At 41.6% G+C, this 24,496-nt stretch overlaps 1 protein-coding gene and 1 long non-coding RNA gene across 4 annotated transcripts in view; one reads left to right on the top strand and one right to left on the bottom strand.

The window, feature by feature from the left end:
• Positions 1–9,173, bottom strand: part of LOC140845490 (uncharacterized) — a 28,134-nt gene extending 18,961 nt beyond the window's left edge. Inside the window, exons 1-3 of one of the 2 annotated variants that reach the window (XR_012124289.1) lie at positions 8,009–9,173; positions 7,372–7,564; positions 274–683 (exon numbers count right to left, since the gene is read on the bottom strand). This is a non-coding gene — a long non-coding RNA (uncharacterized lncRNA). Of the gene's footprint in view, positions 1–273; positions 684–5,955; positions 7,565–8,008 lie in introns of those variants that run through there. The other variant, XR_012124288.1, reaches the window with a different exon arrangement.
• Positions 9,174–9,181: 8 nt separating this feature from the next.
• On the top strand, positions 9,182–23,388 carry FUCA2 (alpha-L-fucosidase 2). 2 transcript variants are annotated; one of them, XR_005062302.2, is made up of 7 exons: positions 9,182–9,463; positions 10,743–10,930; positions 13,913–14,252; positions 15,478–15,688; positions 15,909–16,099; positions 18,067–18,175; positions 20,840–20,948. XR_005062302.2 is itself a non-coding variant. In XM_037022086.2 (7 exons), the coding sequence occupies exons 1-7, from the start codon at positions 9,261–9,263 to the stop codon at positions 22,785–22,787; spliced, it is 1,383 nt and encodes a 460-aa protein (XP_036877981.2). In that variant the 5' UTR covers positions 9,184–9,260; the 3' UTR covers positions 22,788–23,388. The 2 variants fall into 2 exon arrangements, 1 of the variants encoding a protein (XP_036877981.2); XM_037022086.2 differs by lacking the exon at positions 18,067–18,175 and adding an exon at positions 22,647–23,388 and having other exon boundaries at positions 9,184–9,463.
• The last annotated feature ends 1,108 nt before the right edge of the window (positions 23,389–24,496 follow it).

Below are 24,496 nucleotides of genomic sequence, written 5' to 3'. Positions count from 1 at the left end.
CACTTCATCTCCCAACTAGTTGCCATTCTGGCTCCTGGGCAATCCATTCTCAATCAGAAGCCAGGGGAAGTCCCTCCATGCTTAAAACCATCAACTATATCCCACTGCTCTTAGGATGGAGACCCCATCTCCTCCCCTGGCCTTCGCCTACCATGGCTGCCTGCTCCCTGCACTCCAGCCACCACCTTTGTGGGGTCCCTTAGAACTCACCTTGTTCCCTCCCACACAGGGCCTTGATCCTCTCTGTCCACCCCACCTTTCTTGATTAATTACCTCAAGGTCACCCTCAGGGTCCCAGCGTAGACATGCCTTGCCTCCTCATGGTAGAAGTCTCCCCTACTGTGGACGTTTTCCTCACAGCTCAGCACAGTGCATGGTACTGTGTTCATACACGTGGGTATTCAGTGTCTGCCCGCACTCGAATCCATGCTCCATGAGTCTGCTTTGCACATCGCCACATCGTCACCAGTGTTTGTGTAGGGCCAGACGTCAGGTGTGGCCTTTAACTGTAAGATGTATACGCACGGCTCAAGTCCCTTTAGTCTGGCTGCCATCTGGGTAGTGGGGAGGATCTGGTATGGTCTCTTTCGGGGAGACTTAAGGGCAATCTTTTTTCTTATTGATTCCAGTCAGAGGGTGGGAGAAAATTGGAAGTATTATTCAGGAGAGTCAAAACCAGGTATCTGGGGAAACCAGAAGAGTTTAGGATTCAGTTCTGCTTACAGGTATATAACAACACCTCAAAGACAGGAGAATCTAACTGAAACATAACTTATCTCTCTACAATTATCTCCATTTTATTTTTAATCAAAGATAACAGTAATACAACTAATTTGTTTATTTTAAGCTTGGCCTGATTACTTATATAAAAGCAGCAAGAATAGTGACCGACTATATAAAATCTTTTTAAGATTGCTTTGTTGGGATTTGGTAAGCAGGTGCTAGACCAATATTTCCAATCAGTTTCTTTTTTATTTTTATTTTTTTATTGAAGGGTAGTTGACACACAGTATTACATTAGTTTCAGGTGTACAACACAGTGATTTAACATTTATATACATGATAATTCTAGGTACCAGCTATCACCATACCAAGTTGTTACAATATTTTGACTATATTCCTTATGCTATACATTACATCCCGGTTACTTATTTATTTTACATTTGGAAGTGTGTACTTTTTTTTTTTTTTTTGTGAGGGCATCTCTCATATTTATTGAAAATGGTTGTTAACCACAATAAAATTCTGTATAGGGGGGTCAATGCTCAATGCACAATCATTAATCCACCCCAAGCCTAATTTTCATCAGTCTCCAATCTTCTGAAGCATAACGAACAATTTCTTACATGGAGAACAAATTCTTACATAGTGAATAAGTTACATGGTGAACATTACAAGGGCAGTCATCACAGAGGCTTTTGGTTTTGATCATGCATTATGAACTATAAACAGTCAGTTCAAATATGAATATTCATTTGATTTTTATATACTTGATTTATATGTGGATACCACATTTCTCTCTTTATTATTATTATTTTTAATAAAATGCTGAAGTGGTAGGTAGATACAAGATAAAGGCAGAAAACATAGTTTAGTGTTGTAAGAGAGCAAATGTAGATGATCAGGTGTGTGCCTGTAGACTATGTGTTAATCCAAGCTAGACAAGGGCAATAAAACATCCACGTATGCAGAAGATTTCTCTCAGAACAGGCGGGGGGAGGTTCTAAGCCTCACCTCTGTTGATCCCCATTTTCTCACCTGATGATCCCCCTGCGACTGTGCCTGTCTTAGGTTGTTCCTCCCTTGAGGAATCTTACCTGTCTCTGGCTAACTAGTCATCTTCCGGGGCCATACAGGGAAATGTTAAGTTGGTAAGTGAGAGAGAAGCCTATTGTTTGAAAAGGTTAGCTTTTTACTTCTTTGCATATTTTATGCCCTGTGGCTTCTATGCCCAGCATTTGTCTTGAGGTGTCTTTACCACTTGGAAGAATTATGATACTCGGTAAATTCGATATGAGGCACGAATTCTACTTAAGAGTTATAATTAGGAAGGAAGAAGAAAAGCTATAGAAGTAGCAGATGGAAGAAAACCTGGGAAGATTGATAATTTCTTTGACATACCTGCTTGTAGAGTAACTTCAGCATGTATAGGTTTTAAACTACTAATTAAATTGCACACACACATTAACATAATATCCAATCAGTTTCTTAAAGCTGTTGGTCATCTCTGAGTCTATGCATATCTCTCTCAAACACGATATTTTAGTCAGTCTTTGCAAGGGAGCCAATTTAAAAAAAATTGTGTCCTGTGATAAGGAGGATGAGTCTCACTGAATTTATGTAAACAACCAATGGTATTGTCCAAATTCTGGAGGGTCTGGTAGGGAGAAAAAGATAAATGTTTCATCTTTGTTTATAAAGGTATATCTTACCAAATTGTTGACTGCTTAAGAGAAAAGATTTCCTTGAATCTGGAAAAACAAAATATTAAAGAACAGTAATACTTCAAATAAGAAGTCATGCAAATTATAATCATATTTATTGGTTCATTCAGTTCTATTGATGCCTAGGTTCTTGTTTGCGGAGTCGAAGAATGAACTTAGCAAACACCGAAGGTAGGAGAGCCAGGGAGAGGCTTTTATTTAGAAATAAAGTGAGAGGAAAGAGCCCAGGGTGGTGCCTTGTCTAGGGGATTTATAGGCAGCTGAGGATTTGGGGGAATTGAGGGCTTAGGGTGTGGACTTGTACCACCTGTCCTGCCCTCAAGGTGGGCTGGGTTGTTACCAGACCCTCCAGAATTTGGACAAGGTTGCTAGGGCTGTTTACAGTGAAGTCACGGGTTATGCTGAGACACCCTTGTGGAACACTCGAACATTCCAGGCCAAGTTGCTCCTGGCCTTTTGACCTTTAGCTGATCTCACTGAAGATATCTATATTCCTAGTCTGGTATCTTTACCCTAGAGAATTAGTGTGACCTTGACTTTGCATAATGCTGAACACAGAGTTTCGATAGGGACTTTACATTGTTACATTGCTTTGACTGTAAATATCTTGACTTGCTGTTTTTGGAGGCCCTCACCCTACTCTGTCTAAGCCCATGGTCCCTGTCTCACTATGTAATTAATATTTGTTCTGCTGGAGGCCAGTTTTTTTTCCATTAGTTTTGCTGTCCTTGCCTGATAATCAACATAATGTAAGTGAATTTGTAAGGCTTTCATTAAGGCTTGTATAATTTACCCAGGCCAAGTGGATATCTTGATCACTGGAGATTGTGCAGTAAACCCCGAATGGAAAACACAACTTAAGAAAACAAGCACATTCTGGAAACCCATTGGAAATTTGAAGTTTGCATTAAAAAGAAGACATTTTTAAGTTTTTTCTTCCCTCTAAATTTCAAATGACCCTTCCCCCTTTTCATTCTCCTTTTGACAGGCATGAATTCCCTGAAGTTTGTGTTTTAAAGAGATTATCTATATAGGAGTTAACATTTTATCTCAAAGACACAGGGACAAGCCTCTGATGTATACATTCATAAGGGGGGCTCTGAATGTCACCTTTCAATTTGGCCACAGTTTTGATGATAGAGTTACTAAATTTTTTCAAATATCTTTCAGGTTTCAGCCAAAACAAACAGGAAATACTTATGGAAGTATTGAATAATCCCTCTTAGGTATAAGAGGTCCGCAAGAAGGTGACAAGGATAACTACGTTCTGAAGATCCAGCTCCAGAGTGACTCCCAGAGATGGACAACAGAAATGAGCCAGCAACTCCCTTGTCCTAGAAGGGCTGACAAACCCGGACAAGCAGGAAGGTGGAAGCCCACAGAGGCTGACTGCCTTCAGCTCAACATAGGCCACATGCCTAAGCAGCACATTTTTGGGAGACGAGCTCTGCACCCCCTCAGTTCCACCTTAGAAAACTGAAAAAAGTTTCATGATCTGGAAGCTAAACTGAATTTTCTGTGTGCTCTTCCACTATTTTCCAAAAACATTTCCCCTAAGGTCTTGGTGAGAAGTTGATGGGAAGATCCCTTTTGTTCTCAGAGCAGCCCCATTCAGTCCTAGGAGCATTCTTTCCTCAGTAGTTTGTGTCCTTGGAAGGGAAAGCGCCCTTAGGATGTTTGAACTGCTTTTGTCCTTTAAGTTTTTACCACAATCTTCCTCCTAATATCCAGGTTTTTTGCAGTAATTACAAGCACCTTTTGGCAGGAGAAGGACCCTGAAAATATTGGGGATTTCTGGGGGGTGCTAGTTGTTGTAATTGGGAATTTATGATATGGCACCTTGGACTAAGGTATTGAGTTCATCTTCGAACCCATTAGCAAAGGCAGAGTTAAATAAATAGGAGAATTCGTGTTTAATTTTGTAAATACCAGAGTATCATTTTAAGGTTTATCCCACCATCTATCACAATAATAAAAAAAACAGATGCATTTGGCTGTTGAACATATTACTGAATTTTTCTCCAATCTAGTCTTTGGGAAGATCTCAGGGATGGTTTTATGTAAATCTTCAGCTAGCTTAAAAACTTCTGTAACTTTGTAGCTTTTCACTTACAAAGATCATCAAAAAGCTTTGCTTAGCCTGTTTTTTTCATCCATTCCCTTACACGACCCCCATTTAAAGCCCATGGATAGGTTGATAACGGTTATAATAATAAGGTTCATAGGTCTGAATAACTAAATTGAATTCGTTAGCGAATCCAAGAGGGTCTTCAAGGGCATTGAGAAAGTCCTTGGTAACGGCTTGTAATTCTGCCTTATTCCAAGTGTAAGTAACTGATGAAGTTTTAGAGCCTCCTTCATTAGGTGTAACTTTAAAAGGAGCCTGGATGACTGGAGCATCTAGGGGAACCCGCAGGTTGTTATACGGAATGGAAGTTCAGCTACCCTAGGACTTCTAGGTGGAGAGCAGAGAACAGGGTCGAGGAGGAGCAGTAGCTGCCACAATTAGATCAGAAGTCCTAGTGTTGTAGGACAGCTGAGTCTGGAGAGGTCTCTCCCTGTGTACTAGGTACACCTCAACCTGGATGGGGGAGAGTTCTTGACTCTGATTGAGAAAGAATTCACAAACAGGTCAAATGAGTTGTAGGCAAGTGTGGGTAAAATAGCAATATTTCCAGAAATCTCTCATCTGGTCTTAGTACATCTCCATACAATAGGTGTTTCCAAGGGGTGGAGAGAAGTAGTCCTTCTCTGTATCAATAGGTAATTACAAGGGCCAGCTAGGGCTTATCTGGACCAGAGAGATTGGGTGGGGGCCTCTTCTGCAGCCAGGTCACAAGAGACATGGGAGAGCAGAAGTGGACTGCTTGTACGAAATAAATGGGTTTCTCCCACTTTATTTCCCCCTTTGTCTGATTTCTTCAGTTTCAAAGGTATTTTGCCCCCTGGATTTTCCCCCTGGAGTTACAGTAAGGAAGGAATTCATTAAAGTGAGAGTAGCAGCAAATGACAGCAGCCATGCAGGCAGTAGAGAACAATGAAGAGCAGAGGGGAAAGCTCACTGAACTCCTGCTTGGCATAGGGCAGATTTCCTTGCCAACTCCTGAAGCCAGGGGCACCTGCAGTCCACTGTCCGCTTGAATATGCCGGTGTGGGAACTAAACCCTTACTGTGACAGGATTTGGGGGGAGCTATGGGGTACTGAATGGAGTGAAATTATTCTCGGAGAACTTCATCAAATCAAAAAAAGGAGATTTTTGGGCAGGATACTAAAGCATGATCATACAGCTGCAGTCCTGTCCAGGTCACCCAGGTGACGGGAACTTGCAAGCCCAAATCAGAGATCTTAGTAGCCCTTGCCTACTTGTCTTAAGTAGAACAGAGTGAAGACTTGTGCTTAAGTCTAGGAAGTTGAATGAAATAGTGAAGTAACAAAAGGTTTACCACTGGGAAAGGGGTCTCTTATTAATCTCCCAAGAGGCTTGGAAGAGCACAGAGACAAAACAGTAAGTTGAGCAGCAAGAAGGCTTTATTTAACACAAAATACAAACTCAAAGAAAGGGGAGGGTGGGCAGCCTCAGAGATAAGGAGCTCTTAATGGCTTAGGATTCATATCTTTTAAGGATTTCGAGTGGGGTAAAGGGCCAAGAGGGCATAGGCTTGACTTGTGGTCTCATGATGTCTATCTCCAGTGAGAGAGATTATGTCATTACCCATACTCAGTCCTCCAGATACTCTGTAAGATAAACTTAACACAAAGAATTTATTGATCCTGTTCTTCTCTAAGACAGTGGTTACCCTCAAGCAGTGGGAACATATCATTTTAGGACTGCCTGCCTTGCCTTAAGGTAGGGTCGTTTGGTGGCTAATTACCATAGAGTATGTGAGGAATCTTACCTCCTAACTCCTTGGTTTTTAAAATGGAATCTTAGCCTCAAGATGGAGTCCCTCCTGTTCTTACTCTACTATTTATTTCTTAGCATTTTTCATCGTACACAGGAAAAATTAGTCATGATGCTTGTCCCATGTTCCTGCTTTACCTCCTTAGCAGTATTTTCTAGTTTAGTCTCTGAGGGCAGTCAGAGTTAGCTTAGGAAGTTTTGAGTTATTTTCTTGAAGCAAGTTTAGAATCTTTTGACTTCTTGGAGACATCCAAATACCAACTGATATATGCTTCTTTTCTTTTTTCAATTGTGCATGTAAATAAATTAATTTGGAATCTCAGAAAATCCCCAAAGTGGTCACTGTAACAAGTCAGTTTTAGTCAGATGGGTCTAGTGAAACAAAAACTTATAAAAAATGGACCCAGAACATAAACCCAGACAGGGGCTGCTTTCCAGCAGTAATTCTTCAGAAATGGAAGACCTCATAGAATAGTCACTAGACAGAAGAGCATGGCTCTCTGTAGACAGACAGAAGTTGGCACCAGAAAGACACCCCAAAAAATCAGGTCTGAACCTCAACTAAAGAGAGGGAGGTTTGGAATGGAGAGGACTTACCACCAGGGCCCAGAGCCATCAGGGAAGATGATGGAGCACAGTGGGGTCAGGCAGGCACTGGGCTTGGATACAGCCTGGGGTGGGAATCAGAGTGGTGCATGGCTTTGGATCCCACAGCAACTGGGAAAAGGACGTGAAACTGAAGAACAGCAAAGGCCCTTTCTTTGGGGGTCTCAGGATTGCAATTCAGGGGGCACAGATTCAGGTAGACACCCAAATAGTATCTTGCCTGTAAGGTGAAAGCAAGGGGTTGAGGAAAAGGAATGGGGGTAATTACATGAGTTAAGAAAAGGGAAAAAATGTTTTCTATGAGTGTTTTAACAAACTAAGCTACTCTGGGCTATACGCTGACTGACTGCCGACTCTACCTTCAGAAAGTGCAGGACCATCAGACTTGTGATCAGGACGTGTTCTCCTGCTGACCTCACCTCTCAAATGACTTAAAGTGATGGGCGTTTTGCCCAGTCCAAAGGTTTGGGCCCAGAGAAGGTGGTTTCTCTCTGATGGTGACTCCAACTCCATATTCCAAAATGGCTCCAGTCACGTCAGTTTCCCACAAAGTGAAATGCCGAATGACCCACGTGGTAATTATGCAGATCAGGTCTGACTAGCACTCTTTAACTGAAATACATGGAAATATAAACAATCTATCACACAGTAAAAGAAATTTGTACAGAAGATGGATACTTTCTAAATGTGGGGCTCCCAAAGGCAAAGCTGCCTGGTGGGAGGACAGGGCGTCACCGCTGCATCGTCACCGTGGCCGTGTCTGGGGCCTTGTTGAGAATCCACAGCCTCATCGTTGCTGTGAAAAATGTCTTTTGCACTTACTACACAAATCTCTGTTTCAAGGGATGTCAAGGCTCCATGGCTAAAGGCCCATCTCTTTGTAAAATGTGCCCTGGGGGTTAGTAGCACAGAGGTCCTAGATACTCTAGGATCAAAGACTAGGTAATATAAATTGCCACCCTGCACTATCACTAACTGGGGCTACTGCAGTTGGTAACGCATGTTCAGTGTGCATGGCCAGTGCATTTCCTGATCTCTCTTCTGGGAGACCCTTACCTGGGAGGAGTGGGCTCCTGGTGGGGGAGCTGAGGTCCTGCTGAGCTGTGGACACGCATCAGGAGGACGAATGCCCTCATGCCTGGGTGACAGAAGCTACTGTCGTTCCCGTGTGTCTTTGCAGAGATAGGCGTTAGTGCCGTTTTCTTCATAAAAGTCAATAACTAGAACCCCAGTTCACTGAAAGATGTCAACAAACGTGCTTTGAGTGCCGCTTCATGTCAGGCTCTGCTTTAAATTCAGGGACTATGGAAATGAGGTGACTATCCCCGTCCTCAGAAAGCTCTAACAGGAAATGAGATCTGTATCCTCCCAAATACAAGACAATCCATGAAATCCAGTATTAGCAGTTGGAATAAGATGTTAATGGGAACATGTAGGAGCGAGTAAAATGTCTGGGAGAAAAGGTGGTGCCAGAAAGCTGGGAGGATGTGACATTTGAAGTGGCCATTGAGGGTGGAGGATGAGAGGGGTTTTGCAAGAGCAGAAAGGATAAGGATTCTGGTTTTACTCGGATTCTGGTTTTACTCTGAAAGCATTTAAGACGGGTAGACAGGCTTCCAGTGAAGTCCTGTGCAATCATTCCAAGTCTCTAACTTCTTTTCCAAGTCTGCAGAGTTCTAAAGTGTTCATTCCACTGTTTCCACCTGTCTTAGATCACCTTGTTTTCTAAGGCAGTGAGTGGTTCTCAAAGCCTGGTGCTGGAACCACAACATCAGTTTCACCTAGGACTCGGTTGGCAGTGCAAATTCTGGGGCCCCAACCGGACTGGAAAACTGATTTTCACCTGATACTGACTCGAGGTTGATAGACAGCCACAGTTCTAATACGCCCAGAAGCTTGGGAGGTGGGGTGCGTGCCGAGGATGTGTTCGGTGCCCCTCCTGCGAGGGACTGAATAACCAGTAAGGACGGGGTGACTTGGCACCAGGGTTCACAGTCCAGTGGCCGTCCCGGGCAGTGGGCAGTTTCTGCGCGGTCGTCCACAGACTCACCCGCCCAGCGGGCACGCTGGCTGGGGGCCTCGGCCAGGCAGCCTCAGGGCTGGCTTTGGGGTAAGTTGGCCTCTCAGTTAGGCAAGTGTGCAGCGCGGCCCCGCTGGGCCCCGGGGGAGGTGGTGGTGGGGGGACGGCGGCCGCCCCCGTGCCGCTGGGGAGGTGCCTCCTCCCGGGACAGTGGGTCAGGTGACAGCGGCCGAGCGCCCTCAGCCCAGACGCGGAAGGACGCGGACGGGAGGACCGGACGGCGGAGCCATGCGCGCCGCGGCGCTGCCCGGGCTCCCGCTGCTGCTCCTGCTGCTCGCGGCCCGGCCCGCGGGCGCCGCCGCGCGCTTCGACCCCACCTGGGAGTCGCTGGACGCCCGCGAGCTGCCCGCGTGGTTCGACCAGGCCAAGTTCGGCATCTTCATCCACTGGGGCGTGTACTCCGTACCCAGCTTCGGGAGCGAGTGGTTCTGGTGAGCGCGCCCCTGCCCGTGCCCGCGAGGCCGCGCGTGTCCCCGGCCGCCGCTCGCGGTTGCAGCCGCGTTAGCATTTCCGGGGTTTACCGCGTGAGTCAAATCGGAGCCTGCGCGCCCGCTGCCTGCCTGCGTTCAGCCGTTCTGCCAGGAAGTATGGCCGGAACAAAAATTCAAGGGTTTGGGAAACTTGTGTTCATTCGGGCGTGCATGGGCCCTTTAGTTACCATGTATTGCTCTAGAGATTTGTAAAATAAGTTTTAGGTTACCCTAAAACAAACCAACACAAAACACCCTAATTATTAATATTTATGCAGTGCTGCCCCCAAAATTGCTCCTTAGTTTTACCTTGAGGTCTATGTACAAAGGTGCTTGTAATCTCTTAAAACTTTGGACTGGCAAACAGTAGTGTCTGTGACAAATTATGTCCTTCAGTGAAGTGTTGTGAGCAGAGCAGGAAAAACCTTCTGATCATCTTTGGGGATGTAGTGCTAACCATGGGTTTGCTTATCCTGTAGAAGTACATTTATGAAAGGAGTGGTGGTGGAACAAGCAGAAGATGGGTCAGAGATAGGGCTTGCATTTCATGAGGATCATTACTGCTGTGTTTACCTAAAATGTATAATTATATTTTAGATAAGGTATATTTCTCCTGAAGCTTTGCTTGTGCATTTAGGCCCCATTACTCAGAATGAATGCATATAACAAATAATGCTTGAAGGTTCCATCAGTATATTAAAATGATAGCATCTTCTTAATTTTAACTGTTGTCTACTGCTGCACTTGTTTTCTGCTAGTGAATATAATAGATAACATGTTATATGTTTCAGGCACATAGTCATCGTTTTGAAGACTTCCTCACTTACGTTACGAAGGACCAACTATGTAAAGATACACAGTACATGTTGCATTTTTAAAAGCGAAGAATTAGGAACACATGGGTGGCTGGGTTGTCTAGAATGTTCCAGTTTATGAGCCAAGTGGATCCCACAGATGGATAGATGAAGAAGGAGGAAAGTTTACATAAGCTTTCTTTAAGGCAAATTCAAACTAACAGGGAAGTGAGAAAGAGAATCTGGGCAATATTTAATAATATAATAATAGCATCATAGTATATTAAATAAATAATGTAATAATTTGCATATTAAGAAATAATTGCATTAAGATATAATATGTATATTATAATATAATAATAAGGGGGAATTAGAAAAGGGAGCTGGGGCAATTATTTAAAATGTTTTATGTGTATGTAGGTTATGTGTTCTGCTCCTCCCTTTAGGTGGTATTGGCAAAAGGAAAAGATAACGAAGTTTGTGGATTTTATTAAAGAGAATTACCCTCCTGATTTCAAATATGAAGATTTTGGACCACTATTTAAAGCAAAGTTTTTCGATGCTAACCAGTGGGCAGATATTTTTCAGGCTTCTGGTGCCAAATATATCGTCTTAACTTCCAAGCATCATGAAGGTAAATAATTGCAACCTTTGCAGACACTGACAGTGGTTATGTGTTCGGTGCCCCTCCTGCGAGGGGCTGAATAACCAGTAAGGACGGGGTGACTTGGCACCAGGGTTCACAGTCCAGTGGCCGTCCCGGGCAGTGGGCAGTTTCTGCGAGGTCGTCCACAGACTCACCCGCCCAGCGGGCACGCTGGCTGGGGGTCTCAGCCAGGCAAAGTTAAGTAGTTCTTTTGGAAGAAGAAAGTAAAGCAAGATCATCCACAGAAAATGAGAGTTTTTTTCTTAGGAACAACCATAAGCAGCTACTGATGTTTGCTTATAATTTAAGGGATCACATGTTCCATCCACTTGAGAGGCATTAGGTATGTAGAAAGGTCATTCCTTCCACATAACAGAGGAAATGAAAAATGACCACATTTTGTTACATGTATATTTAACAATAATCCAAGATCAGATTAAAGCTGTTTGAAGTGGGATGGGGGTTGCAAGCTAGTGTTTATACCTGGAATTGCCTTCTTCCTTTCCTTTTGTTCTACTGCAGTGCATTCCAGGAGGGCACCACGGGGGAGCATACCGCTGTAGTCTTGCGTCAGTATTGGCACACAAGGCTGTGGTTTGGGCCAACTCTTAGGTGGCCAAATGGTGAGCAATTTACTAGTAATGAAAGTGACACAGATCAGCTGGAAGGAAAAGGATCATGGAACTCTAATGGTGCCCAGAAATACCAGATATGGTGGAAGAATATCTAAAAGGAAACACACTGGTTTTATTGGTCAGGATTCTTCAGAGAAACAGAACCAATAGGTACTACAATATATATATTATGTTATATACCTTACACTATTTATGGAGGCTGAGAAGTCCAGACCCAGTAGAGCTGGAGGTGTAGTTCCAGTCTGAGCCCGAAGGCCTGCGAACCAGGAGTGTGGATGGTGGAGGTTCTAGTCCAAGTCTGAGTTGAAAGGCAGAAGAAGACTATGTCTTTGCTCAGAGACAGACAGAGAGAAAGAATTTCTCTTTCTTAGCCTTTTATTCTACTCAGGCCTTCAAGGGACTGGGTGATGTCCACCCACACTGGGGAAGGTCATCAGCTTTATTTAGTCTCTCTATTCAAATGTTAATATGCAGAAACACCATCAGGGACATACCCAAAAAAATGTTTAACCAAATATCTGGGCAACCCATGTCCCAGTCAAATTGACACATAAAATTAACCATCACGGTGATCCTACATGAATAGGATAGTTTCCATCCATTAGCGTTTCAGCATTCATAAGATCAAGGGAGCATCAGCAAACTGCAGTTGTCCTAATTGCATGTTCCTTCATTTGACAATTTGCTTTGCATGACCATTTTTTCCTTGGTGTAAGAAATTTTGCCTCATCGCTTTCTTCAGGGTTGAGAGAGGGAGCAGGTAGGAGGGAAGAAGCAAAATTAAAAATCTGGGATTATCTTAGAATATTTTTCCTTTGGGCCACATTTTGTTGACTTAATGATTTTCTCCTATAGATGTTTTTCCTGCTGAGATGGGTATTTATAAAGTGTATTTGCTTGTGAACATGTTGATTTCCTGATGTCTAGGAACTCTCTAAGCTGTACGGCATGAAGTATTACATAAATGGGCTTATATAAAACAATAAAACAACTCTTCATTATACTGTGAGGACAGATAATGTAGCCGATATTTATAAACTTTCTAGGACCCAGGTTTTCATTTCTTAGGGAAAAGATTCCTGTGAGCTCTGTGATGTGGGAAAACCGCTCTGGGAGCTTATTACGGTGGTCACACTGAACTGAAAACCTGTGTGGTTTTAGCACTGCCTAGCATTTGGGCCTGTCGACTTGAAACATTTTGAGTAAGACCTTAAATATTGACACTGCTTTGAAGCTTACCACAAATATCTTTGGAGCAAATATGAGCTGTTTTGAAGCTTCTTAAAAATTAATCTAAAGAGCGTATTTATCTTAGACTTGTCCTAATTTATAAGAGTTAATGTTTTTCACCAACAGCACCTTATGTATATCTATTCTCCAAGATCCATGTAGATTTTAGTGGGATAGTAACAATGTACTTATGTTCCTAGGCACTAACTAAAAATTTTGAGGTTTTTATATTGTTTCTTAGTATTTCAGTTTATATTGCTTCTAATGTTTTTTTATATAGAATAACCAGCAATCTAAGTGCAAATTCCTTTTAAAATAGGAATTATTTTAGAGTGTTGGTTTAATGGCAGACGTTATTTTTCTTACCCATTTAGTTGGTAGGTAATTCACTTTTCGGTAATTCAAAGAGCAACATCTAAGCTTCTGACTTTGGAGTAGGATGAGGTTACAAATGGTGGGTACGTTTTGAGTACAGAACTGTTGGGGGATAGTGTCTTTTTCCACCCCTGGTTGACTGAATAAATGAGGCTAAAGGAGATTGAGTCCTGTACGTGGACTGCCAGTGTTGTAAGAATCACACTATAATAAATAATCCTAAAACCAGGGAATATACTTTGGCTCAGGAGGCAAGTCAGAATCTTGCAGGAGTGCATTTCAGGAGTGTTTATTATTAGTAGTGCTCTTTGTGCAGCATGGTGGATATGGAACATGTTGTCATCTTGGGACCTGCTAGTGATAGTGGTTGGTTTTGTGCTCGTGTCTGTGTTGGCAGCTGGCTGGGGATAGAGCAGGTTGTGCTGCAGACATGGTACTATCCCTGAAGGAGCTTGTATTCTAAGAGGGAAAATACAAACAGATCAGACAGACCTTATGGGTACCCTGAGAGTTACCTTAAAAAGAAAAGAAACTTGGTTCCACCTTATTTGAATTCTCATTTATTTCTTGTATTCAAGCAGATTATATGCTATGAGAAAAAATTGCTATGAAAGTTGTTTGTAGAAGCATTTGTATATCACATGGACTGTCCAATTTGTTTTGGCAATAGTATAGGTGGAAATTTACTAAAACAAAATTGATATGCTTACAAAGATATTTCATGTTTCAGGTTTCACCTTATATGGCTCAAAGTATTCATGGAACTGGAATGCTGTAGATGAGGGGCCAAACAGGGACATCGTCAAGGAACTTGAGTTAGCCATTAGGAATAGGACTGACCTACGTTTTGGACTGTATTATTCCCTTTTTGAATGGTTTCATCCACTCTTCCTTGATGATGAATTCAGTTCATTTCATAAGCGACAATTTCCAGATTTTAAGATGCTGCCTGAGCTCTATGACTTAGTGAACAAGTATCAGCCTGAAGTCCTGTGGGCAGATGGTGACGGTGGAGCACCAGATTCCTACTGGAACAGCACAGGCTTCTTAGCCTGGCTGTACAATGAGAGGTGTGTATGCTATTGTATTGCTGTAGTTACCTATACATGCATAATACATGCATAACATTTTCATTCCTTTGCTTTGTGAAATATTTTCTTTCAGGCTCATTTGTGGAATGGGAGAGGAAATCATTATAAGTAATGGTTATTAGATATGTCAGCATTTATTCAAAATAATCAAGAGTTACAAATCAGGTGTCCAATACAACTCAATAGTCTGATTTTGAAAGAGTAAAAATCACAGAATCATTAGAACTTTGCAGACATTCATTTTGGGGGTCCCCATTTTCAACTTCTAATCTCAGACAACCCTATTGATTCATCACTGTTTCTGATTATGTGCTTTGCCAGGTCAATGCCATCTTTGTCTCTTCTTTTCCTTCTTTATCAGCATTTTCACCTTGTCCTGTTCTTTTCCTACTGCTTTCTAGCATGTTCCAGGCTGCTCCATTAGGGGGTTTCTGACTGAGCTCTTCCATTAGGCTTAAACCGTATGGAACAAATATGTATATGTAAAACTAGAATGTTTTTGGTATTGCTGTAAAGTCAGGCATGGTTCTGTTTGTGTTCTCTATGCCTACAAAGGGTGCATATACAAATATTGTGGAGCTCTCTTGATTCTTAAAACAGCAGTTTCTCTTGGTATTCCTTCCAAGGGGAAAGCCTGGGAGCCATCCACTTTCATTTGTGAACCAAAATTGTCTCCTCGTAAGTGGAGAGGTACAGGAGGCTCCACCTGCTATGAGAAATAATGGGATATTTCATGCCACAGCGAATTCCATAAGGCAACAGGTGACTTTCCTGAGATTTTTCAATATTAGGCACAATTGTAAGAGAGTCTGGAGTATATGTATGGGATTACTCAATCATAGATGAGAAGATTGTCATGAGCATAAATTCAGTTTTGGCTATCATTCACAATAAGTGGCAGGGGAGCTTCCAGTAATAGTCCAGTAATGGACACTGGGCTAGGTGTCTTACATGAATTATTTTTGTTCTAACAAAAGAGATGAAGAAGTTGGTTATTCAGAGAAGTTAGGTTGCTTACTGTAGGACTCAGAAAGTGACAGCCAGGATTGCAACCAATCCTGGTCTGTTTGATTTCAAAACTATGTGCTTTGCATTATATTATCTATGGTTATTTTTCAGGAGTGGATTTCAGTTAGACCTCTTTTCAATGACATTTGCTTTTGTGTAAATATTTTTTACTTTGTTGAAAAATATTGTATTTCAGCCCAGTTCGGGACACAGTCGTCACCAATGACCGTTGGGGAGCCGGCAGCATCTGCAAGCATGGTGGCTATTATACCTGCAGTGATCGTTACAACCCAGGACATCTTTTGCCACATAAATGGGAAAACTGCATGACAATAGACAAGTTCTCCTGGGGCTATAGGAGGAATGCTGGGATCTCTGACTATCTTACAATTGAAGAATTGGTGAAGGTACAGTAAAATGGTGACTATTATGATTATAGTCTTAATAGTGTAGGTGAGAATTATTTTTTATAATTTCTATAGCTCAGTGGCTTACAAACATAGGACATTATTCTCTCTTCTGTGTTCTTCTGGTGACTGCATATGCATGTGTAAGTACATAAATACAACATAGTAACATATGCATGTGGAATTGTCTTATCTAAGAACAATATTCATAATTTTTTAGCAACTAGTACAAACAGTTTCATGTGGAGGAAATCTTTTGATGAATATTGGGCCCACACAAGATGGCATCATTTCTCCAATTTTTGAGGAGCGATTAAGGCAAATGGGGACCTGGCTAAAAGTCAATGGAGAAGCTATTTATGAAACCCACCCTTGGAGATCACAGAATGACACTGTCAACCCAGATGTGTGGTAAGTTATTCTCATTACCAAGTCCTGTTTGATGGAGGAAGGCATTTAAAATTTCTCAGAGATACAAAGAGAAAGGGTAAAAAAGGAAATTGGATGAAAACCTATCTATACAGAGCTCTCTCCAAACTTTACTCTGCAAGTAATCAGCATGTTTTTGAACACTCATTGTTTATAAAATTGAGCTTAAGGCATCTCTAGGTATGGTGGGCAAAATTCAGTGAAAAATAGCTCTTATGAAAATTGCAAGCCATTTAGAACTAAAAATACTGAATGGTTAATCCAAAAGACACTTCCGTTCAGTTGCTTAAGTAAATGCTAACTTTTGCAGATATGTCATATCAAGTTAGCAAGCAAGAGGTGCCTAAAGGCAGAAAAAAATATTAAAAATCATCCTAAATAATAGTATTGTTTTCAGTGAAAAACTTGTAAGTTGTTCATATTATTCTAATAAATCTAAACCTGAAGTTTCCTTCAAACTAAGTATCTTAACTTGCTAATTTTTCTTTTAACTGGTGTCTTCTTTAAAAGCCTTGCCTCAGACTTCTGTCTGAACTTTGGAAGGTTCCATGTGCCAGTGAGTATCTGAATCAGACTGTGCTGATATGATGGTTTCTTAACATTTATAAATGATAGTATTAATGAAACTAAAAATTCACCTTGTGTTGCCACCAAAGTCAGTTCAGCCTGATCAAGTATAAATCAAAAGATTAGACTAAATTAGTCTTACTTGACTTATGACTTAAATTGCCAAGACATTGAAGAAAGTAAAGCAATCTAGACAGAAGTGACTCTTATAGGAGTTGAGCATGCTGGGTCTGGGAGAAGCCACAGCGAGAACTCAGTACCAGTCCTTCATTTCGCAGAGACTAGTTTAGATCTGAGTTTGGAATTTGCTTCTGTGCTTGTATTTGGTTGCGAGGTTGTCTGATCTGGGACTTCACAATCATTAACTGTTAGTCCACTAGATTTCATCTCTATGAACAACGATAAAAGCCAGAATATTTAACAGGGACTTTAAAGCCCCGCATCTGGCCCCCACCAGCTGCACCAACCCCATGCAGCCCTGCTCACCCCTTCTCAGTGTAGGAGCTCTTCCCTACCTCAGGTTCCTTACATGTGCGTCACCGCTTTGTGGGCATCTATAGGATCCCAGGTCCATCCTTAAAATCCTTTGAGATTTTAGCCCTGGCTCACTGTCAGTGTCCCAAGAACTACTCTGAACTTAATTCTTAGTGATTTTAAATCTGTACACATGTTTGCTGGCCCCTTGGTTTCTGTACCTCTCTCTTGTAAGGGCTCTTATCCACTCACCTTTGCTATCCCCTCGTCTGGTCAGACCTGAGATCCGGGGTTACCGGTAACTGCACCTCTCCTGATTTCACTTTGAAGCATTCTGCTCTCTAGCTACCGCCTCTTGCGTTTCAGCTCACCCCCCATGGCCCTTCGGCTTCCAGAAGGGTCTGTAGTCCACCGATCACAACATCTTTGATCCTACCACTCACCTCTGCCCCTCAGCCCTCACAATGTCTTGTTTTCTTTCTTATCCAGGTCAGATGCTGTGGCCCATCTCTCCTTTGCCTACACCCTCTCTCTGTCTGACATATCACTTGACTATTTTTAAAACCTCAGCTTTAAGTTCAGCTCAACTTATTCCATGCCTCCCCTGGGCAGCTAAATGTGACTAGAAACTCTCTCACACACACACAGTATCAAATAATGTCTTTTGGCTTTAAGGCTAACCCTTGTCTGAATCCTATCCCAAATGATCCACTCAAGATCTAGCAGTTCTCCCCTTTTATTCCGGATCTTCAATTTTCCCTCTTTATTAGATACTTTCCAATCAGCATACAAATCTTATTTCTTTCACCCTAAAAAAGTACTTTTGACCTTAGATTCCAGCCACCTGCCCATTTTTTTCCTTTATAGTAAAACATGTTGAGACAATGGTTTTCCCTTTTTATCTCCAGCTTCTTGCTCCACTTGCTCTCTTGAGCCTACTCTGGTCAGCTGTCACCCCCATGCTCTGTAAAGTTGCTGCTCTCCAGGTCCACAGGAACCGCTCCCAGCCACATCCAGGTCAGTCCCCAGCGCCTGATTGCTGAGCTTACGGCAGCATTTGCCTCAGTTGGTTGCTCTCTCTCCTTGTCTTCTGGTTCCTCCTCTGAGTATCCTTTGCTGGTTCCACTTCAAGTTCCCAACCACTAGACCTGGAAGTGCCCTGAGCTTAGTCCTTGGACTTCTCTTCTTAATTCCCCACGTGAGCTCATCCATTTTTGTAGCTTCAAATGCCCTATGATGACCTCTATCTACAGTGCAGACCTCTTTTCTTGAACTCCAGACTCATATATTCAGTTTCCTTGTCAGTGTCTCCTTTTGAAAGTTTAAGCATGTTAAAAGTGTTATGTCCGAATATGAGGTCCTAATTTTTGTATTTTGCTCTAAACTGGCTCCACCCACAGACTTCGCCATCTTACTTAATAGCAGCTTTATCCTTTTAGGTGGTTGTCGGGCCCCAAATCTTCAAGTCCTTAAGTCCCCTTTCTTTTATATCTCAGAGCCAATCTGTCAGCAGGTATCATCGTCTTATTCTTTGAGATCTATCTAGAATCTGACTCCTTCCCATCCTTTCTCTGGCAGCCCTTACCCTGTTAGTCTCCATTGTCTCTCCCTGGATTATAAGCTTCTTGACTTAACTGTTTGCATTCTTGCCCCTTTAGCTATCTGCTACAAGACCTTCTAAAAAGTCAGTCAGTTATATCACTCCCATACTCAAATTCCTCAAGGGCTTCCCATCTTAGAGAGAAAGCCAGGTCTTACCGAGGCTTCCAGGTCCTGTAGAACCTGAGTCTTTGCTGCCACCCTGGGCTTGCCAGCTGCCACAGTGCCCCTCGGTTCTCCGGCCACTCTGCCCCTTCTCTATGCACAGGCCAAGCAACCTCCTACCCTGGAACTGCTGTGCTTGCCTTCTCTCTTCCTCCAGACACCCACAGGGCTCTCCCCCACATTCTTCAGGTCTCTCAGAGCCGCTTCCTCAAGGTCTTCCTGACTATTCTATTTAAAATGACACCCAGATCCTTCCTTTTCATCCTACCTTGCTCTGTCCTTCTTACCTGGCTTCAGTTTTCTCCATGGCTCTTCATCATCACCTGACATATATTTATTTGCTCATTCTAGTTTTTCCCACTACCATGTAAGCTCTGTGAAGACAGAGGCTGTGTTCAGTGCTATGTCTCCGGTGCTAAACAGTGTTTAGCACTTTAAGATTTCAATAAATGTTGAATAATTGAGTGAAAAGAGTGGATTCTGTTTTGCCTAGAGCTCACTCTTCTTACTTTTTGCTTTTCTCTCTCATTCATTTTTAAGTCTCAGCTTAATTGTCATTTTCTTGAAGGGGCTTCTTGTCCATGGTCTAATCTAAAAGAGATCCCTTTGTTATAATCTTTCAGTTTCCTTTTCTTTCATAGTGCTTATCAAAACTCAGGCTTTTATATCATTTGTGTGATTGTTTTATGTCTTCCTCACTCTAATCTAAACTCTGTAAGAACAAGACTAAGTGTGTTTTGTGTACTATTGTATCTCTAACCCGTAGCTCAGTACTTGGCCCAGCACTGACACGTATTTGTTGAAGTAATATGAAAATTTGAGTCAGCAGGTGGAAAGCCCTCTAACTCTTGCATCTTACATGCTTCACTCACACTCCCCTTCCTATTTCCAGTTCCACAAGTAAAGTCTGATGAAGAGTAATACTAGAAAAATCTTTGTTCCAAGAACTTCCTAGCACTGGGGCAATGGGGAAGGGAGGTGCTGGGATATTGTGATTTATAATAAATATATGTTTGGTCTTCATACCCATTTCTGGCACAGAGCTCCTAAAACTCTGGACTTTCCTAATCAATCAGAGCTATATAGGGGTCCTTTATGTTAATGAGGTGACTTTTGGACCCCACCAAAGGATGGGGATTGGTTGCCAGGAGACTCAACCACATGATTAGAGGGTAGAACTTTTAGTCCCTCCCTGACCTCCAGGAAAGGACAGGGGCTGGAGACTGAATCTGTCGTGACTGGCCAATGATCTAATCACATATATAATGAAGCCTCCAGTAAAACTCAAAAGGACAGGGTTCAGAGAGCTTCCAGTTTGATGGGGCAGTGGACACCTGGATAGGGCGTGGAAGCTCTGCACCCCTGCCCCATACCTTGCCCTATGCATTTCTTCCATTTGGTTGTTCCTGAATTACATCTTGTTCTAATAAACTAGTAATCCAGTAAGTAAAATGTTTCTGTCTAGCAAATTCATTGAACCCAAGGAGGGGGTCATTGGAACCTGTGATCTATATCCCATAGGTCAGAAGACTGAGTGATGACCTGGAACTTGGGATTTGGTGACTGTTGTTGGTGGGGCAGCAGTCTTGTAAGACTGAGCCCTTACCCTGTGGAATCTAACACTATCTCTGGTAGATAGTGTCAAAATTGAGTTGAATTGTGAGACACCAGCTGGTGTCTGGAGAATTGGACACCAGCTGGGTATTTGGGGAACCCCCACCACCTGCACACATACACTGGTATTGGGATCAGAACCCTTTTGGGTGCTTCTTATGCTACCACAGGGCTATTTCTCCTTCCCTCTACTAATGAAGACATTGGTAAATATTTACTAAATCAAAGTATCTCTAAAATATTTCCAGACCTAATCCATAAATAATGAGAAATACTACTATGCTTTTTCCCCTTTTTAACCAGGTATACATCCAAACCTCAAAAAAAATTGGTGTATGCAACGTTTCTCAAATGGCCCGTATCAGGACAGCTGTTTCTTGGCCAACCCACAGCTACCATGGGGGCAACAGAGGTAAGAGGGACTTTTATCCTTATTGTTCCTTTACTATTGTTAACTAGAATATCCTAATGAAAGCATAATATAACTTTTAACTTCAAGAAGAGCCTTATATGTGTTCCTTCATACAGGTTTCCTTCTGTATCTGTTATCTGAAAGTAGAGCATTCCTATGAAACCTTCATTAGTCAAATGTTCTAAAGCAAAGAAGCAATTACCATTAATTAAGATGGAACAAAAATCTTGAGCCTTCCTGGACTCCAAAAATAACCTCTCTTAGGCTTGTTTGATACCTTGGGACACATCTTGCTAACGATGCACAGAATACATTGAGATAAAGCACAGACACTCAAAGACATAATTCACTGCGGGGGGGTGGGAGGGGTTTGATGCTGGGGTGCAGGGTGTAGTTTCTGGGGAAGGCGCTCGCTTGGTGGTGCCTCTGTAAGAGCTCACTGCAGAGCAAGCGCTGAACACTATTTTCATGAAAGTGAAAGTCCTCTTCAGATTTCTTTCCATTAGCAAAAACCAGGATTAATGTAGATCTTTTGTAAAAATAAGGTGGTGTAACGTGAACTTGCCAAAGTAGAGATACCTATAGCTTTAAAATGAGCTTCATCAATGGCAATGTTTGGCCAAACTCTTTGAAAATTTTTCCTTTCACCCATATCTGCTATCTCCGAGCATATGAATGTGAAATAGACATCTTTCTTCATAGTCACACTATGCTGTTCAAAGTTCACTGCACATATCCAAAATGATTCTTTCCGTAAAACTGGAATTCAAATTCTTCCCCTAACATTTCACCTCAGAGCACTGAATAGAAGTAAGATGACTTGGCCCTACTATTTTAAGTCCATAAAAAAAATTGGAGAAAGTGAAAGGTTAATTTAATGGTTGTAATCATCAGGTCTGACATTGGGCTCATTTTGATGTAATTTATAGCTTATTTTTAAGAAATTGACAATTTCCTTGATGGTAAATTGTCCATAAGCTTCTCCTTGCATCATTAATCTGTATTTCATTTCTAATACTTGTGGTTGATCAGGCAGAAGACAGAGTTTGAATCTGATGTTTAGTTACAGCTTAGTGGCCTGGGTATGACTTTATTGTTTTGTTTTATCTATGTTCTCTCTGGCCCCCAATACTACTGCTATTCAAAAGTCCATGGGTTTTGTTTTGTGTTGCTCTACATGACAAAGTTTTCTGGTTCAACATAACCGTACATACATAGAAAATTACCTATTTACATTCACTTAGTATAAGACTAAGGATATAGAACAATTATAATAATAGTTAATCACAGATATGTATTGTTGATTAGTGGGGATTTTGGAAAATCTGGGGAGGAAGGGTGACTGGACAAAGGAGGGTAGCCTTTCTCTAAACATTCTATGTAAGATCTGGGCAGGTCTTATGTTGGGCAGATTGACTCCAGAGCCATTTTCCCTACCCTGATACACTGTTCAACTGTTATAATTTTTCTTCCTTAGCTCCTGCACACTTTTATTTGAGAGTAATAATACAGGAGCAGGACAGATGTATTCACTCATCTGGACCAAGGGTTCAAAGATCCTGTGAACCACTAAATAAGAAATAAAAGAATCTCCTGTCTATGGTGATTTTTAAGACATATCAAACACTCCTTCCCAATAAAGTGGGTGAGCCAAAGAGATACATTTGGAGACATTTGTGTGTATGTTTTTAATTTCAGGTTGAACTACTGGGACATGGACAGCCACTTAACTGGACATCTTTGAAGCAACATGGCCTTACAGTAGAACTGCCACATCTAACCCCTCATCAGATGCCCTGTGACTGGGGCTGGGTGCTAGCACTAACTAATGTGATCTGATTTACAGCACAGTTCATGGTGCAGTTGTATCTAAGACTAGAAAATATCAGGTTTCTATAATTGTAGCACATGGAGAAAGCAAATATGAAATTGGCCAAGAAAAGTCAAGTAATTATTTAGACAATTCAGCCCTTTTTCCCTTAACCCTAAATTTTTTCCTAAATTACCCATGTAACTGTGTTAACTCCCCATGGGGTACACTCTGCTATTTAAGTCTCTTCACACTGAATTTATTTCCATGTGTGATTCAGAGGTGGAAATTTTTGTTTTGGAGTAGCTTGGAATTGGTGGTGTCAAGGACTGTATCGTGTTTCCTGCCAAAGTCCTGATCACCAATGTGACTTTATTTGGGGAGAGAGCCTTTCAAGCAGTAACTAAGGTTAAATGAAGTCATGAAGGGAGGGACCCAAATCCCACATGACTGGTGTCCTTAGGAGAAACACCACGGATGTGAACACAGAGAGGATGACACAGAGGGACACCGGGAGAAGGCAGGCCACCTGCAGGGTGAGGAGAGGGCTCAGGCGAAACCAAAGCTGCCCACATCTTAGGCTCTCAGCTTTCAGAACTGCGAGAAAATAAATTACTGTTGTTTAAGCCACTCAGTCTGTGCTATTTTGTTACGGCAGCCCTAGCACACTGACACAAGTAGTAGGTACATAATAAATTTGCCCTAATATATATTTTCATTGCCTACAGTGGTTGTCCTTTTATTTTTTAAAATTGCCTTTTTTCCCTCTTGACAATAAAACTGAGATATGTTCACTGTAGATATTTTAAAACATACAGAAGTTCTCAAAGGTAAAAATCACTGTTCAGATCATCACTATTAATATTCTAGTATATATTTTTCCATGGGGTTTTTGAGGGGGTGGGAGAGGTGTGGGATTGAAGGTGTGGGCCTTTTTTTGTAGGTAGGCTAATTTGAGGTCTAATTTACATGAACAAATTTGCTCCCTATAGTTTACCTTCAAGCAAATTAAATTTGAAAACCTAGTGGAAAGTTAGGAAGTCTATTTAGATCTTCCCTAAGAATGAAGCTAAATAATGAAGATAAAACAATGATTATTTTTGTGGAAATTTAAAGAAACACTGAAGAACTCACTCCACTCAACAATCTGGCATCTTTAAGTGCTGCAGGTTCCATTTTGTCACAGTCAAATGCAGATATCTCTGTTTCCAAAAGATGCTTCAGAGTAAAATAAAACACTTCATATTTATTTCCTAAAATCATGCTAAAGTTGAAAAATTTTAATTATTATAATAGTTTCTTTTTGTATTGGCATAAAGTTGATATACAATATTGGTTTCAGATGTACAACATACTGAATCAGTAATTATATACATTTCTAGATGCTTGCCATGGTAAGTGCAGTTCCCCATGTTGCCATACTAAAAAAACACAGTATTATTGGTTATATTCTCTGTTGTTGAAGTTGAAAAACTTAAAAAAAATTACTCAGTGTTGAAGTTCTCATAATCATTAAATTTTTTAAACCATGCCGAAGTATTTACATGAATAACTACTTTAATAGTTCTAAACCCCAATTAACCTTTTATTAGAGATCCCAAGTGGACAGATTTACATGATCCCGAACACTAGATGCAAAAAAAAAAAAAGGGAAGAAATCCCAAAGAAACTGAAATAAAGTTACAGAAATCTGAACATAAAAGTAGGGTCATCTCTTTGAAAATATTTTTGAGACTAA

The sequence above is a fragment of the Manis javanica genome, chromosome 13 (genome assembly GCF_040802235.1).
Source record: "Manis javanica isolate MJ-LG chromosome 13, MJ_LKY, whole genome shotgun sequence".
NCBI classification, from domain to species: domain Eukaryota; kingdom Metazoa; phylum Chordata; class Mammalia; order Pholidota; family Manidae; genus Manis; species Manis javanica.
This window is presented reverse-complemented; position numbering and strand designations above follow the sequence as displayed.